The sequence below is a fragment of the Eretmochelys imbricata genome, chromosome 25 (genome assembly GCF_965152235.1).
Source record: "Eretmochelys imbricata isolate rEreImb1 chromosome 25, rEreImb1.hap1, whole genome shotgun sequence".
In the NCBI taxonomy this organism is placed as follows: domain Eukaryota; kingdom Metazoa; phylum Chordata; order Testudines; family Cheloniidae; genus Eretmochelys; species Eretmochelys imbricata.
Window position 1 is genome coordinate 14,914,078 of NC_135596.1, and position 14,569 is coordinate 14,928,646.

Sequence of the window (14,569 nt, forward strand, 5' to 3'; positions counted from 1 at the left end):
CCGCCCTGGAGGGTTTTCCTTTGTTTTCAGTTGAGAAGCATCCCAACACCACAGCAATACTGGCTATCAAGGGACGCCTGCTCCCCCTTGTCTTTCCCACGGTGCGTTTTCTACCCGTTGCCTTTTGCCCCGGGGAAAGGAAGATAGCAAATAAAATGAAGACAGATGGAAGCGAAGGGATTCCGAGACGACCACTGCGTTGTAACCCGTCGGTGGCTGGGATTTGCTTTGCTTTCCCGGTCTGTCGGGGAGACCGAAGCTGGAAAAGGATTGTCACCTATTCAGACAGGACTCTGGTGTGGGCTCCTAGGGGACCTGCCCTTGGTTTTAGTAAGGACATTTGTTTCCCAATACGGAGAAAGCTTCAGTGCTTTAAGTGTGAGTGTGTGTCCTGCTCTGAGCTTCTGTACTTCTAGCCAGTCAGGAAACCACTGGGTCCGAAAGGAAGAGAACGGAACATAGATGCCACCGGGGGGAGGAGCGGAAGAGGGGGCCTGGCAGGAGGGGACTATAGGGACCTGCTACTTGGGGAGGGAGGGAAGGGAGGGCAAAAAGGAGGGGGGGGGGTTGTTTATTAAAAAACTGGAGTCTCCCTTGCAGAAGGCCAGAGGGATTGGGGATGAGGAGTCACACTGGGGTTTTGCCCAGAAGAGGAGCCCAAGCAAAGGAGCCAGAGATGGGGAGGGGAACAGTCTGTCCTGCCTCCCTGGGAACAAGGCCGAGATCCCAGCTGGAGTGAATCCGCCCGGCTCCACTGGAGTTAGCGGGGACTTCGACATTCCCAAAACAACCCCCTGCAGTCAGTCTCTGAGGCAGGGCTCTGAGACTCGCTGCTGCGGGGTTGTTTTGCTGTGTAGACGTACCAAACCGGGCCAAAGCCCTCCCCTCCCTCCACCGGTGTGAATCGGTGTAAAGCCACTGAAGTGGACAGTGGCCTCAGGTTACAGTGGCTGAGGATCAGGCCCTGTACGGATGTGCAAGGACAGTATGGACCCGTCCTGGGAGCCTGGCCTGGCCTTTGCGCTCAGTGGGAGCCGGGATGGGTGGGGCCCAACAACTTGACCCTACGTGGTGCTGAGCGGCTCCTGGGAGGGACTGAGCACCTAGCAGGGTCAAGGCCTTGTGTATGCACAGAGGGACACAAATGCACACACACGTACCCCCCCAGGGACGCAGGCGATGGGGACTGGGGGCGTCCTAAGGAATTAAAACAAAGGGGTTTAGAAAAGGGGGCCTGGGGGGGGGTCAGTAAAAGTTGCCCTTTCCCATCACACACACGTGCCCGGCTCATCCCGGGGCGGGGGGGGGAGGGGACTTGTGCTTGCTCGTCACCAGCCTCTAGAAGTAGTTGCCTTCCTCCATCCAGTCCAACTGGAGCTGCTTCCTGTGTTTTCTCCTCTCCTTGCGGGAGCCGTGGTGGTGACGCGGGTGGTTATGGTGGCGACGGCGGTGACGCCGGGTTCTGTGGGACCTTCTGGCTAACGGAGGCAAAGAGGAGAAGGGGGAGGCGTCACCGTGGGGCTAAGCCACAAACGCCCCCCACCCCCGGGGGTCGAAGCCGAAGAAGAGAGGACAGGACACGGGAGTCCTCCCACGCCGGTGCTGCAGGGTGGGGCGGCGGAGGGGCATTGCACTGCGACAGGTGGCAGCTTTGGGGCGGGACAGCAGACGAAGGCTCGTCTTCACTGCAGTATTAGCTCGAGGTCCAGCTCCAGCGTGGCCCCACCTCGACTCCCGTCCACACACGCACGCAGGTTAAGTGGTGCTTTAAACTGGAGGGACCTGACCCAGGCGCGTGTGCGCCGACGTTTGAAAGCTGTGGCTGCAGCGGGGATGAGTTACAACAGCCCAGCAGCTGCTAACCCGACCCCTCTGCCCAGCCCCAGCCCCGGCCCCGGCGTGCAGTGAGATCACGCCCATTTGAGTGGAGGAACGCGCACTAATCGGCAGTGAAGACAAGGCCTGAGGGCTACTCCGGTGCAGCCACTTCTGGGGTGGAAGGCAGCAGCTGCTCAGCATTCCCCATTTGAGAGCGCAGGGCAGTGTAAGCATGGAGAGACGCCCCTGGGATCTGGCCAGGACATCAGGGCTAAATGCCTCCTCCCTCTGGGGAAGGAGCCCGGTGTTTCACCCCCAGCACAGCTACCTTCAGCGCCCAGTGAGTAATGGTGGGTTTGTCTATAGAGAGGCTGGAGAGGCCCTGAGAACTGCCCCCTCCCTCAGCCCCCCGGGAAGGGGTGGGAAGCCGGCACTAACGTTTTGTGCAGAGGATTTTTGGTCTGTCCCACTTCCCGTTGCTGTGGCACTTGATGGTGGGGACGTGCCTTTGGGTGAAGCCATCCCCACACTGGTACCGGATGGTCGAGTGGATACTGTACTTCTCCTTCTGCTTGCCGATGGGGACGGCGTTCTCCACGGCTGGGGGCGGCCCGCACAGCACTGCACAGGGGGCAAGGCCGCAATTACAAGAGAACAGGGGCAGAAGGGGCTGCGGACAGTGCCCTCCGTTGGATGCAAATGGGTCGTGGCCTGTGGCTTGCTGGCAGGATACCAGAGCAGCCCTTGATTGGGCAAAGCACGGGCACCAGAGGCCCTACACGGGTCTGCAAACCACCAGCTTTTGGACTCAGCTGGAGAGCTGCCTCTACCCCCTGCATCTGAGTTCATGGAGTTTGGGGAGGGCCAGCCAGACCCACTTCACTGCACTTTGCAGGTTCCTCAGCTCCATCGCTCCGGGCTATGGATGGAGGCTGGACTTAGCAAGCCGTGGGGCTGGGTTTGGGACCACGGGGCATCAGCGGAGCTGTGTGTGGGGAGCCCAGGGCTAGGAGCGCAGGGGTTTCACTGAAGCTGCCAGTCAGTGGGACCCAGTGGTGCTGGTGGGGCAAACCCTATTTTCTGTGCAGTATCTGAGCCCCTCACAATGCAATGCTCACAGCACCCCATGGGGCAGGGCTAGGCTATTATTCCCATTGTACAGATGGGGAACTGAGGCCCAGAGAGGCCTAGAGCCGGACCATTCAAGGTATTTAGGTGCCTAAAGATGCAGATAGATTCTTCTGAAAACCCCACTAGGTGCCTAACTCCCAGTGGTTTCAGTACCTTGACAAATCCAATGCTAAGTGACTCACCCATGGAGTCCATGGCGGGGCAGGGAACTGAACCCAGCATAGGGCCCTGAATAGCTGGCAGAATAACCCAGGCCCTGCCCCCTACAGCAGCCAAGGGGCCCATGTGGTCCACTGTCGTGCTCCTGCAGTACGTGAGACCAGATGCCTTCAGAGGAAGCTGCAAATGTGGCAGAGCCCAAAGAGGAAGATGGAGCAGAACCTGGGCGCGTCTGCCCAGCCCCCGCATCCTGTCCTTAAACACCTGTTCAGAGCCTTCACGTTTTCTCCATTCCATCAGGCTCCCTATGAAACACGCCCGTTGTCTCCCACTCTGCCCTGCAGGTCCACCGCACTGCTTATGGAATACAGGACGCGTCAGGAAGCTGCTGGCGGCTGCTGCATAAATCCAGTCTACGGAGAGGGCTCCTTTGACAGATTTGCGCCAAGGTGTTCCGGAGGATTTACATATTTAATTAATGGCCTTATCGGGACAAAATATATCATTACATACAGTGGCTGGGATTCCGGAGCGTCTTTCTCGGCTCACCGGGAACAGCTGGAGGTTAATATAACTTTCAAGATAAGGAATGAGAACTTAATCGTTTTAATGGTGGCCTATTAAGCAATATAAAGCAGAGGGGGGAGAATTAAGCAGTAAAAAATACGAGATTAAGTGAGGTTATTTGGATTTTCTTTGTTGAGGGGTGCAAAGGGTAGCAAAAGGGAACGAGGTGGGAAAGCCACTTGTGACTTGGGCTTTTTCTTTGCACAGTCTAGCCTGAATCTGATTTGCCACCTTCCACTGAGAGGCAGCATGAGTCCACGCAGAAATCTCTCTCCAGGGTGTGGGGGGAGCGCTGGATTTACAGCCGTAAAATGGGTCTGGCTGGCAACCAGCAAAACTCTCCTTTGAGGGGGATTAGATTGAATGCAGCCGGGCTGGCACTGACAGGCCCTCAAAATTCATGACCCGTCCCCCAAATCAGGAGGTTGGCTTAAACATCAAGTTCTTTTTCATTTGCCTCCTGAAATTTGAGACCTTTGGAGCCCTATGTTCCTGCTCTTCTCTGCAGCTGAGAGGGCTAACATGTCACTTTAGAAAAGAAAAGAAAGCTGAGATTCTCATATGACTCCAGGAGCTGGGACTTGAAGAAAACCACCAAGTATCGCGAGTTTTGTGATGAACAGTGAGAGTTGGAAAAGCAGCCCACTTCTAAGCTGACCTCCTCACCAGCTAGCCTCCCTGGGCTGCCCCACCCTGCAGCACTGACCTCTCTGGCTCCCTGCCTGCACCCCCCTGCTAGAAGTCACCCCTCTGTTTCAACAAGGCCCATTTCGGCCCGGAGTCGGACTGAGCCCTGAGGCAAGTGCAGCCGAGGGCTACTGCTGGAGCTCACTAGGCCAGCAGGACGGAGCCTCCCTTGGCCCAGCAACTCACTTGCTGCAGACTTGTCAACAGGGGTTAATTTAATTCTGCATTGTTGTCAGGGGGGGGAGGGGAGGAGGGACTTCTCATTGTTCTCAGTGGGCGCTACTGACTCTTGAAACCCAACCCAACCCCACCCCACCCCACCCCACCCCTCCCCTCCCCTCCCAGGTACCATCCCCAGCCACCTCCAGCTCACCAGGTGCAAACAGCCAATTTATAGTTCCACTGGCCCCACCCCTCTTTCCCATTCTGCCAGTCAGAGGCTGACCCTGGTCACCTGCCAAGGGGAGCTGCCTCCTCCTGCCCCCAGCCAGCTGCAGCTGGGGGAGTCTGGGGGAGGGGGCTGCGGGGCAGGGGCTCTGGTGGGGTTACCTGTGCCTTTCTTGCAGATGTATGGCAGGTTGTAGTTGCAGGGGACGTCGTTCCACTTGCCGATCTCGTGGGACACCAGCACCACGCAGTCCTCGCCACCCGCAAAGAAGTTGTCGGGCTGGTTCTCCCTCCAGTTCTCATATTGCTGGGGGGAAAGAGGGTGGCAATCACAGCCCCTTGCTCGCGGGCCCCTGCCTGCCCCCCCCGCCCGCCCCACCAGGGGAACAGCCAGCCCTGCAGGGACCCTCTGCACCGCTCTCTGCCGGGCAAAGCGGGGGCAGCAGCCAGGGTGGGAGCCCCTTGGAGCAGGGCACGGGTTGCCCCAGGCCCTGGCCATGCCCCCTCCATTTACACTAGTGATAATACCACTGTTTATTCCAGGGGGTCTTCCAGAAATTAGAGGGGGACTGAGCCAGCTGCTGGCCAGACTCACCATGTGGTGTCCTGCACCGATAACTGAGTATTAGGCTCAGGGCTGCTCAGGGCTGTTTGCCCCCCACCTCCCCCCGTGGTTCGGCTGGGTTGTATCCTCCTGCCCAAACTCAAAGTGATGCCCATGTGAGCCAGAGGCAGAGGCTCGCCTGGCTGGGCCAGAGCGAGGCCTCTGAGGCTGCTAGCTCCTGGGGGTGGCACGCTGCATTCTGTGACTGCATGGAGTGGGGAGGCCAGGCCCGTGGTCACACGCTCACACACGCTGTCTTGCACACCCACCCACCCACAATCACAGGTTATCACACACTCGTGCACACCCACACCCATGTGCATACCCATGCTTACACAGTGGCACATTCATGTGCACACTCACGCTTGCACGCATTGGCACGTGTGCACACTCATGCACACTGAACCCCTCCACACACCTCCCAGTCCCCTCCCTCTTTCTCTTCCACATTCCTCAGACACGCACACATTCACACTCACTCCCCTGTGACTCCAGGTATGCACTCCCTTGCACGCTCTCCCCCCCACCTCACCACTCCCCTGGGGCTCCCCTCTCCCCTCCCCTTTATATCGGGCACTTGCATGTTCTCAAGCTGGGCCCAAGTGGCCAATGGGCATTTTATAACCCCAATCCCTTGGGCCAAGGCTGGATCAAACAGGACAACGCCATGCTGGGGCCCGGGGCAGCAAAGGCGCTCCCTGCCAGAAGTGCTCCAAACTCACCAGGCCAGTGTTATCCGTCCACTGGAAATCCTGCTCCACAATCCGGTCATTGAGCCCGATCCAGGTGTTCTCGTGCCCAAAGCCTGGGGAGAGTCACACAAGAGACACACGTGACTGTCTCAGAGGGACTGGCGCCCAAGTCACTGCGTAGGCAGCAGCTGTGTTACACAACCGGGAAAGCACTTGCTAGAGCAGATCACTGTTCTTGGCAGGGATCACATGAAATGCTACTGGATGGTACGTTCCAGGGCACTAGAACTTGGCACCAAGCTCTGCTTCTCTTCCTGTGCTAAGCTGTGTAATACTAGACAGCTAGTGTGTCATGCTCCACCCCAGTGATGGCTGCATTTCCGTGATGGGTGATATTTACCTACTGATTTACCAACTGCACCCAGAGTCTACCTGGGGCACTTCTGCTGGATGGGCCTGTGGGTTTTCATCCATAGACCTCAATACACTTTCAAAGATTGTGTTAGTGTCGTTTTACAGATGGGGAAACTGAGGCATATAGCAGGGCTGTGCCTGGCCCAATGTCACACACTGAGTCCAGTGAGAGAGCTGGGAATAGAACCCAGGAGTCCTGACCTCCAGCTCTCAGGTCTAACACCAGAGCTTGGGATAAAACCCAAGAATCCTGATGGCCTGATGTGGACTGAGTTTTGGTGGGGCTCAGCCAAGGTCCCATGCCCCAGGAAACACCAGCACTGCTGGCACGAATTGAGACGTCAGTGCTAGGGCTGGGAATAGAGCCCAGGGGTCCTGGCTCCCTCTTTGTCATCCCTCCCCACAACAACTCCCACCCTCCCACCGGATCCTTTGCAGAGGCTGCTGGAGATGGGATGCTGCCCACTGGCAGGGGGGTCCCTAGTGCCGATTCTGTTGGGTCGAGGAAGAATCAGCGGACAGTCAGTGCTCAGCTACTACGGAGCCCTTCAGCGCCCCAGAGACCCGAGAGAGAGACTTGGAACTGGTTTTGTTGTTCAGGGTCATCTGTTCATAGTGGGGCCAATCCTGCAAGAAACTGAGCACCTCATAGGAGGGGCTGAGTGCCCTGATTTCCCATTGGCGCCAGTGCTCAGCTCAGCACTTAGCAGGATGTGAGACCGGACAATTCCTAGTGGCAGGACGGGCCTTGGGCAGGGCAGCCCATGCCCCGTGCAGGCCTTTCCCGACTGCACAGCGGTGGATGGAAAAGGCAGAGCAGAGACTGAGCAAAAAATAAAAAATAAAGAGGCCAACCTTCATTTCCCAGTGTGGCTGGCTCCCCTCTGCAGCACCCACTCCACTGACCGGGTACATGGCCCAAGTAAAGAAGAAGCATTGAACAGACGCCCTGCCTGCAAAGTGGTGCAGGGATGGCTCCACGGATGGTTACTTGACCCTGGGCTCTCAGCGGGCAGGTGCACTGGGCAGGGGAAGAGGTTGGATGGGCGCCAGCTCGGCGTCAGGGCTGGAAGAGAGCTGGGGCCTGCCGAGACCTGCGGGGGGCGTGTGTGCAGGGGAGGGGCTGAGCGGAGGAAGAGGCACCAGGAGCTTGGGCCAAACCAAAAGGGTTTGTGCAGGAGGCTGGATTGGGGCCATTGGAGAACGAAGTCCTCTGTTTAGCTGCAGCCCCGTGCCCATGTGCTGGATCGAGCGGGACCCGCTCTAGGGGGGAGCAGGGCACTGAGATGGCAGAATTGGTGCCAATGGGGACGAAGGCTTTATGGTGTGTGTGCTCTGAGGCCCAGCAAACTCACTCCACACAGATCCACCCATCAGAGAGCACCCATCAGAGAGCAACATATCCTGGCCGTGCTGCCCCATGCCACTTCCCTCCAGCCCCAGCAACAGGCGGGATGCTCCGTTTCCGTGACGAGCCCCCGAGCTGGCCAGGCCCCCACAGCACCTCTTTGGCTCTTGGCCCAGTAAACGCCTGGCAGAGAACGGCCTCTCCCAGCCAGAGCGGGTCCGAACATGGAGCTTCTCTCGCACGGGAGACTCAGCACTTGGCGAATCAGAACAAACCTGAGGGGGCCGGAAATCTCCCCCGAGGCTCCCGCTGGCCAGGTTTTGTGTCTGAAAAATTCCCCAATTTTGTTTCCAAAACAAACTTTTTGGTTTAGAATTTCTTCCCCCACCCCGCCCCCCCGTTTTTATATCACCCGCCTCGTTCTGTTCATTATTTCACGCCAGGGCAGTAATGACCGTAGATCAAGGCACGTTGTGCAATGCACCAGAGCTACTGCCGATTTCTGACATCATATAACCAGGGGCATTGGAACAATGTGTATAGTGTGGGGGGAGGGGAGAGAGCCATTGAACCAAACTGTAAGCCCTGTATACGATGGAGACCACTTCAAGCCAGGGGGTGCTGCCGTGCCCCCAGAACCCCTAGTTCCAGCATTCCTAGTTCCAGCGCCCCCTCCCACATCTGGCTGTGTGACCCACCCCCAGTGGGCAGGAAAACGTGCATTTCGGAGTATTCCCTATTCGAAAGGGAGATGCTCTTGAGAGAAGGGAGTGCTTTCATTTCACAGACAAAAGTGGGACATGGTGCAAGAGCTGGGAGCTGAAGTCAGACTTGAGATAAGAGGCACATTTCACCAGCAAGGGTAATTAACCATGGGGACAGCTCCGCAGGGGAGGTGGTAAATTCTCCATCCCTTGGAGTCTTTACATCAAGAGTGGGCATCTCAGCCACACGTCCCTCAGCTCATGCCAGAGTGAGATTCTCTGGCCTGTGCTTTGCAGGAGGCCGAGCTAGATCATCACAAAACCCTGCTCGTCTGCAGCGCTTTCAGCAGCAGATCCCAGTGCGCTTTACAAAGAGGTCAGGATCCTTATCCCCATTTGACAGAAACCGAGGCATGGAGCGGCCATGTGTGATTTGCCCAAGGTCACCCAGCAGGGCAGTGGCAGAGCCAGGGGGTGAATCTAGGTCTCCCAAGTCCAAGTCCAGACTAGACTGGTCAGACTGGTCTCTTCTCGCCTTGGGAATCAGTTTGAGGTTTCCAAGCATGACTAGAACCATTTCCTCAAAATTGCAACGGACCCACTGCACCGGGCGTGGTTTCTGATTCCCTGCAAACCAGTGCCCTCTGAATACCACTCACGAGGCTTGTGCTCCGGGCATCGCTGGGATTCGAGGGCCCGGCGCCCGCATAGGCGGTGAGGACTTGGAGGCTTTCTACAATGCTTAACCCTGCATCCCTCAGCACACGGTCCCACTACAGAGTTGAGCTGCTCTAACTAGCCTGGGAGAGGATCCTGTATATTTCCCTGCAGCGATCTCGTGAACGCAGTGCAGCTCTCCTTAGCATGAACACAGCTATACTGGGGGGACGGGGTTTATACCAGCGTAATCCTGTGCGGGAAGGTGAACGTGCTCGACCAGGACAAGGCGCCTTTACACCAGTGTAACTGCCCCACACTGGGACACCACTCTCTAACCGACAGGTGTAGAACAACCCCTGCTAGCATTGAAGCCGGGCTCTGCCCACCGCCCTCCCGGCCCAGTCAAGCTCCAGGAGAAGGGAAGCACCCGCCCTACTGTTAATGAAGCCGTGCTCCTCAGGGGAGTGGATGCTGGCCAGGTGGCCGGCACGCTGGCGGCAGTCCCGCTCCGCGTCCTCCCAGGAGCGCCGGTGCGCAAAGTAGCGGTAGCAGTGGCCCTGGAACTTGTGCCAGCCGTGATCACATCCCTCCGTGTCTGCCGCCGAGCGGGGAGAAACGGAATAGGTTAGCAAATACCGTCAGCACCCCAGCAGCGGCGCCAGTCTCCAGCTCAGAGCACTGGGGGCAGGACTTCTGGGTTCTAGGCCCAGCTCTGACTGGCTGGGTGGTGCTGGGGCAGTGCCCGGCCTGCCCTGCCCTGTGACTCGCTTTCCCCATCTCTCACTCAGGGGAAACGAGCCGTGACATGAAGCCCCAGTGTCTGCACAGCACCGACGCTTGCGGCATGGAAGTTGCCGGCCAGCAGAGCCCAGGTCTGATAAACGCCCGGCAGAGGCGGGTGGATTTTCCCCAGAGTGCAGAGCAAGGGAGCTGGGAAGGCAGGCAAAGCCCCATTCCCCATTGTGCTCCGCTGCTCAGTGGTACGGAGCGTGCCGCTGACCCAGAGGGGAGCAGACGGCTCATTCCCTGGCCTCAGAGCTGGGGCTTTGCTCACACGATCTTATTAAAAGAGTCCTTGTCTCTGGCAGCCAGGATGACAGCACCTGAGACGAGGCAGGGGCCTTGTGGCTGGTGCCAGGTGGGATGTCGCTGCAGGGGGGTTTCTTTCCTCAGTTCTGGTCTGGGGCTGCCAGGGCAAGGCTGATGCTGGGGAAGCGCAAGCTCTGAATCGCACATGGACCAACAGTTTGGGATGAACCCCAAATCACCTGGAAATTCACTTGAAACTAGAGATCTGCTCTGGCCTAATTTTAAAGTCCAACCTGGCCCCGAGCTGAGCGGAACCTGACCCGAGGGCATCGAGACATTTTCAGAACCGGCCCAACACCTCCCCTGAACCCGTGTCAGCACCGATGTGTCAGCCTAGTCGGGACTCCCTGCTCCCCCTGCTCTGCATCCGCGATCCGTCCCTGGCTGTCTCCTGCCCGTGGAATGGCAGGTCTGAGACCCGACCCTCTCGTGCTGTGCTGTGAACGCTGTGGAGCGAGGGGTGCTGCAACCTCTTGGCCTCGCTCACTTTGCAACACGCCCAGCACTCAGCGAAGGGGAAGCGCCTGGGAGGAGCTGCGCCCACCCCCCGCCAGGAGGAGTTATCAGAGACGGCCTGGCTCAAGGGGTCTGGCTGGTCTCAGACCTGAGCGACCCAAACCCAAAACTTGTACCTGGTCCTTTTGAGGTTGGGGTTGGGCTGCAAGGCTCCACTTGAAAGTGAGTTTCACCTGGCTGCTCCATCAGGTGCTTCCGTCTGTCTGTGTCCATCCCTAGAGTCTTATCTATCCACCTCCTAGATCCTGGTCTGTCTGTCTATCCATGCTTTCATTTCCAACGCCCCCGTCCAATTCCCAATATCCTGATCACTCTCTGGCTCGCTCTCTCTCCCTAGATGCTAGGGTATCAAGCTGTCCATCTGTCTGTCTGTCTTTCTATCCTGCACTCATCACGATGGAACCTGAGCAACAAGATTCGGGGTCCCCTCCTCCCATCTCCACACTTCGCAGTTGTGAGGCCAACCTACAAACAGGTCCCAGAGAGCCCCACTCAGGCTGGCCCCAAAGTAAAACCCCAGATCCTGATCCCGGATCGAGACCTGATGTGGAACTTCCCTCCCCGGGGCTGTCTCTGATTTAACTTCATCCAGTCTAGGGTTGTTAAAGGGCCATGTTGCTAAGTGTGTTCCCAAGATCACCCTGCAGGCCGGGCCATGGGATGCCTCGGCTCTTACCTTTCTCGCACAGGCTGTCCCCATAGCTGGGCAGGCAGAGGCAGGCGAAGGAGTTTATCTCGTCGATGCAGGTGCCCCCGTTCTGACACGGGCTGGACAGGCAGTCGTCAATGTCTGCACGAGAGGCACACGACGGCTCAGGGCCCGGCGGTGAGAGGCCCTCCCAGGCAGTGTCTGCGTTGGGGATGCACACGCGCACACACACTTCCACACACTTGTACACACATACGTGCACACACATGTTGCTCTGCCTGACACGCTGAGGCTGACGGCATGGGCGTTAAAGCCATGGCCCTCGCTGGGGGAGCTGCCTGGGCGAGGAACGGATTCTGGGGGTGGGTATGTGCCGGCAGCTGGGATGCAACTTGACACAGCTTCTCTGGGGAGATAAAAGGGCTTTAACGAGCTCTAATGAGGCAGGGTGTCCCATGGAACACAGCCTCTGCCAGTCTGTCCTGCTGACAGGACGTGGTGCTGTGGCCCCCAGGATCGGGCCCTGTGCCCCTGGGGCTTGGCCCCTGCCCTCCTTTATTTATGTGGGTGGGGTTTCCCGCAGCTCCCTCCCCCATTGTGGAAACCAGAGCTGGGGAAAACCTGTTGGGCCCCATCGGGTGGGGTCGCTGTCCCTGGGGTACACGCTTCCTTTGGGGCCCCCCAGCAGCGGCCTCCTCTCTGGCTCAGAGACCTCCTACTCTCCAGCCCATTCCACCCCAGTGACACACACCCTCCTGGGGCCACCGTCAATTCTCCCCCCTGCCCGCAGCCCAGGCAGCTGCCTGCAGATGGTGCCCATGCCCTTGAGTCTGTGTCACCGGGCCCTGTCACTTGGGCATGGCTCTCCCTGACCAGGTGCCAGCGGCTAGTCCCCTCTCCCACTGGCCTGAGCCAGCCCTGCAATAGCCCATCCTGCTCTGGGAGCGAGGGACTGGGGGATGGATGGAAGGCAGGGCCACGGCGCCCCAGAGTAGCTGCCAAGGAAGCCTGGGATGCTGGATGTCACCTGCAGCAGGACTGGGGAGGACGTGGCTCTGGGCTGCTGCTGGAAACGCTTCCTGATACATTGGTATCAGGGACTTTAGGAACAAACCAACCAATCAACAACCCCCCCCACCCCGCCACTGACTCCTGCTCCCAACGCCCTGGCTACCCCAGAGAAAGCACGGCTTGGTCAGCTGCAGATCTGTTCCTAGCTCGCTGCCCGGGTAGCAGGGTTATGCCGGGGGAGGCTGCCTGTTGGGTTTGCTTTATGGAAAACGAGCTGCTCTAAACAAGGATCTGGAGGGCCCATAGTCATAGATAGACACAGAATTTAAAGGGACCTGCTGTACGTTGCAGGCCACCTCCCCCAGCCTGCCCCCCCCACTAACCCCAACAATTGACATGAGACCAAAGTGTCACAGCCCCCTAGTCTCTAGTGCCACAGGCAGAGAACAGGAGGGACCCAGGTGCACCAGCACCCAAGTTCCCCACAATGGCAGGGAAATGGTTAAGTGAGACACACCCAGACTGCAGCCCATGTTGCAGAGGAAGGCAGAACCTCCCCGCCCATCTCCCTGCCTGTCTGACCTGGGGAAAAGTCCAGCCTGACTCCACACCTACTGACCGGGTAGACCCTGAGCATGTGGGCAAGAACCAGCCAGCTATGCGCCCGGGCGAGGGAATCCCTCTGAGCCAGGGACCAGCAGATCCCTCCTCTGCAGCTGGGCAAGGAACCCCAAGGCGCCCAGTTGGATGGCAGCTGAGGCAGCTCACGGGTCGTACGTGCTGCCAGGCTATGAGGCGTGGGGTTGAGGAGCTCGGTTCTCAGTCCGTCGCAGCCTCCAGCTGCCCACAGACAGGATACGCCAGGGCCACAGTTTAGCGATTTTGGGTGTCACAATGCCTTTCCAACAAACGAGGGCAGCCATCTCCTGATGGCGCTGAGGAGCTGGTGTTGTCAGTGGTGGTTTGACGCCATGGTGATGGGCACCTTAGAGAAACCATGGCGAGAGAGAGAGACCAGGATCAAGGGCTGGAGATGGCTGGATGGATAGGTAAACACACTATGATCTAGGGATGGAGATAAACAGACAACCAGGAGCCAGGGCCGGGGCTAGTGAAATGATTGATCGGAGGGGATTGAGCTGACGCTGTCTCTTTCAGGCAGGGAAAGGGCACAGCTGTCTGCATCCTAAGTAAGAGATTAAACCCAGAGGAAATCGATCGGGCTGATGGGCAAGAGTGGCTGGGTCTCCGTGGAGCAGCTCGGCAACTGGCACACAAGCCCCACTGCTACCCCACTTTAATATTGCCGGGTGCTCGCTCAGCAGCCCCATCCCGGCTGGGAGACTAACATGGCCAAGTCACAGACACAAGAGCGGGATTTTTGGGCGGGCCCCAGGCTGTTGTTACCGCTGGTCCTGTCCCTCCCCACGGCTGTATTTTTGCAGCTGGTCACTTGGGCAATGGGGGGGGGGGGTGGAGAGACGGTTTGGGATCGAGAGCAAGCGCCAGAGAAGGCAAAGGGCAGCAGCAGCCATCGCCCATGCAGCCCAGGAAGAAGCAGGATCCCTGGGTGCCCCCCAGCACGCACACACAGCACTCCGCAATCCCCTCTCGGCGAGAGCAAAGACCACCAGGACGGGACACACAGGGCACCAGCTCCTGAGCTTTCTGGGCAGGGGTTCAGTGCAGATGGAAGTGAAAGACAAGCAGCCAACAGTGCACGCCTTGCTGCTGATGGCCCTCAATCCAGACCCACAACGCCCCTGCCTTCCAAGCCTGCCCTCCCTGCTCTGTCCATGTGCCAAGGTCCAGACCCACAATGCCCAGCCAGCCAGACCTGCCCCCTGCTCTGTCCATGTGCCACAATCCAGACCCACAATGCCCCTGGGGCTCCCGCACAGTTCTCATGCACCTTGATCTGGACCTGCAGCCCTTGGAGGCCTCTCCTGTTGCTGTACGCCCCACTGGGCCCCAGCATCCCACCCTCCCCAGGACTGTGCAACCAGACACCAAGCTGATGTCTGCCGAGGGGGAAACCCCGCTGGAGGAAGCTACTTTAGGCCTAGAGCGTGATGAGAACAGAGACATCCCTCCCACGCAGTGGGGTGGGGCAGGCTGATCCCTCCCCAGGCA

The 14,569-nt window shown here is 58.5% G+C and overlaps 1 protein-coding gene across 1 annotated transcript in view; it reads right to left on the bottom strand.

Annotated features, from left to right (window-relative positions):
* Positions 1–1,328: 1,328 nt before the first annotated feature.
* NCAN (neurocan) overlaps positions 1,329–14,569 on the bottom strand; it is a 40,128-nt gene continuing 26,887 nt past the window's right edge. Inside the window, exons 9-14 of the mRNA XM_077805482.1 lie at positions 11,453–11,566; positions 9,608–9,766; positions 6,076–6,158; positions 4,912–5,056; positions 2,257–2,439; positions 1,329–1,474 (exon numbers count right to left, since the gene is read on the bottom strand). Coding sequence (XP_077661608.1) covers positions 1,329–1,474; positions 2,257–2,439; positions 4,912–5,056; positions 6,076–6,158; positions 9,608–9,766; positions 11,453–11,566 — 830 coding nt within the window. The remainder of the gene's footprint in view (positions 1,475–2,256; positions 2,440–4,911; positions 5,057–6,075; positions 6,159–9,607; positions 9,767–11,452; positions 11,567–14,569) is intronic.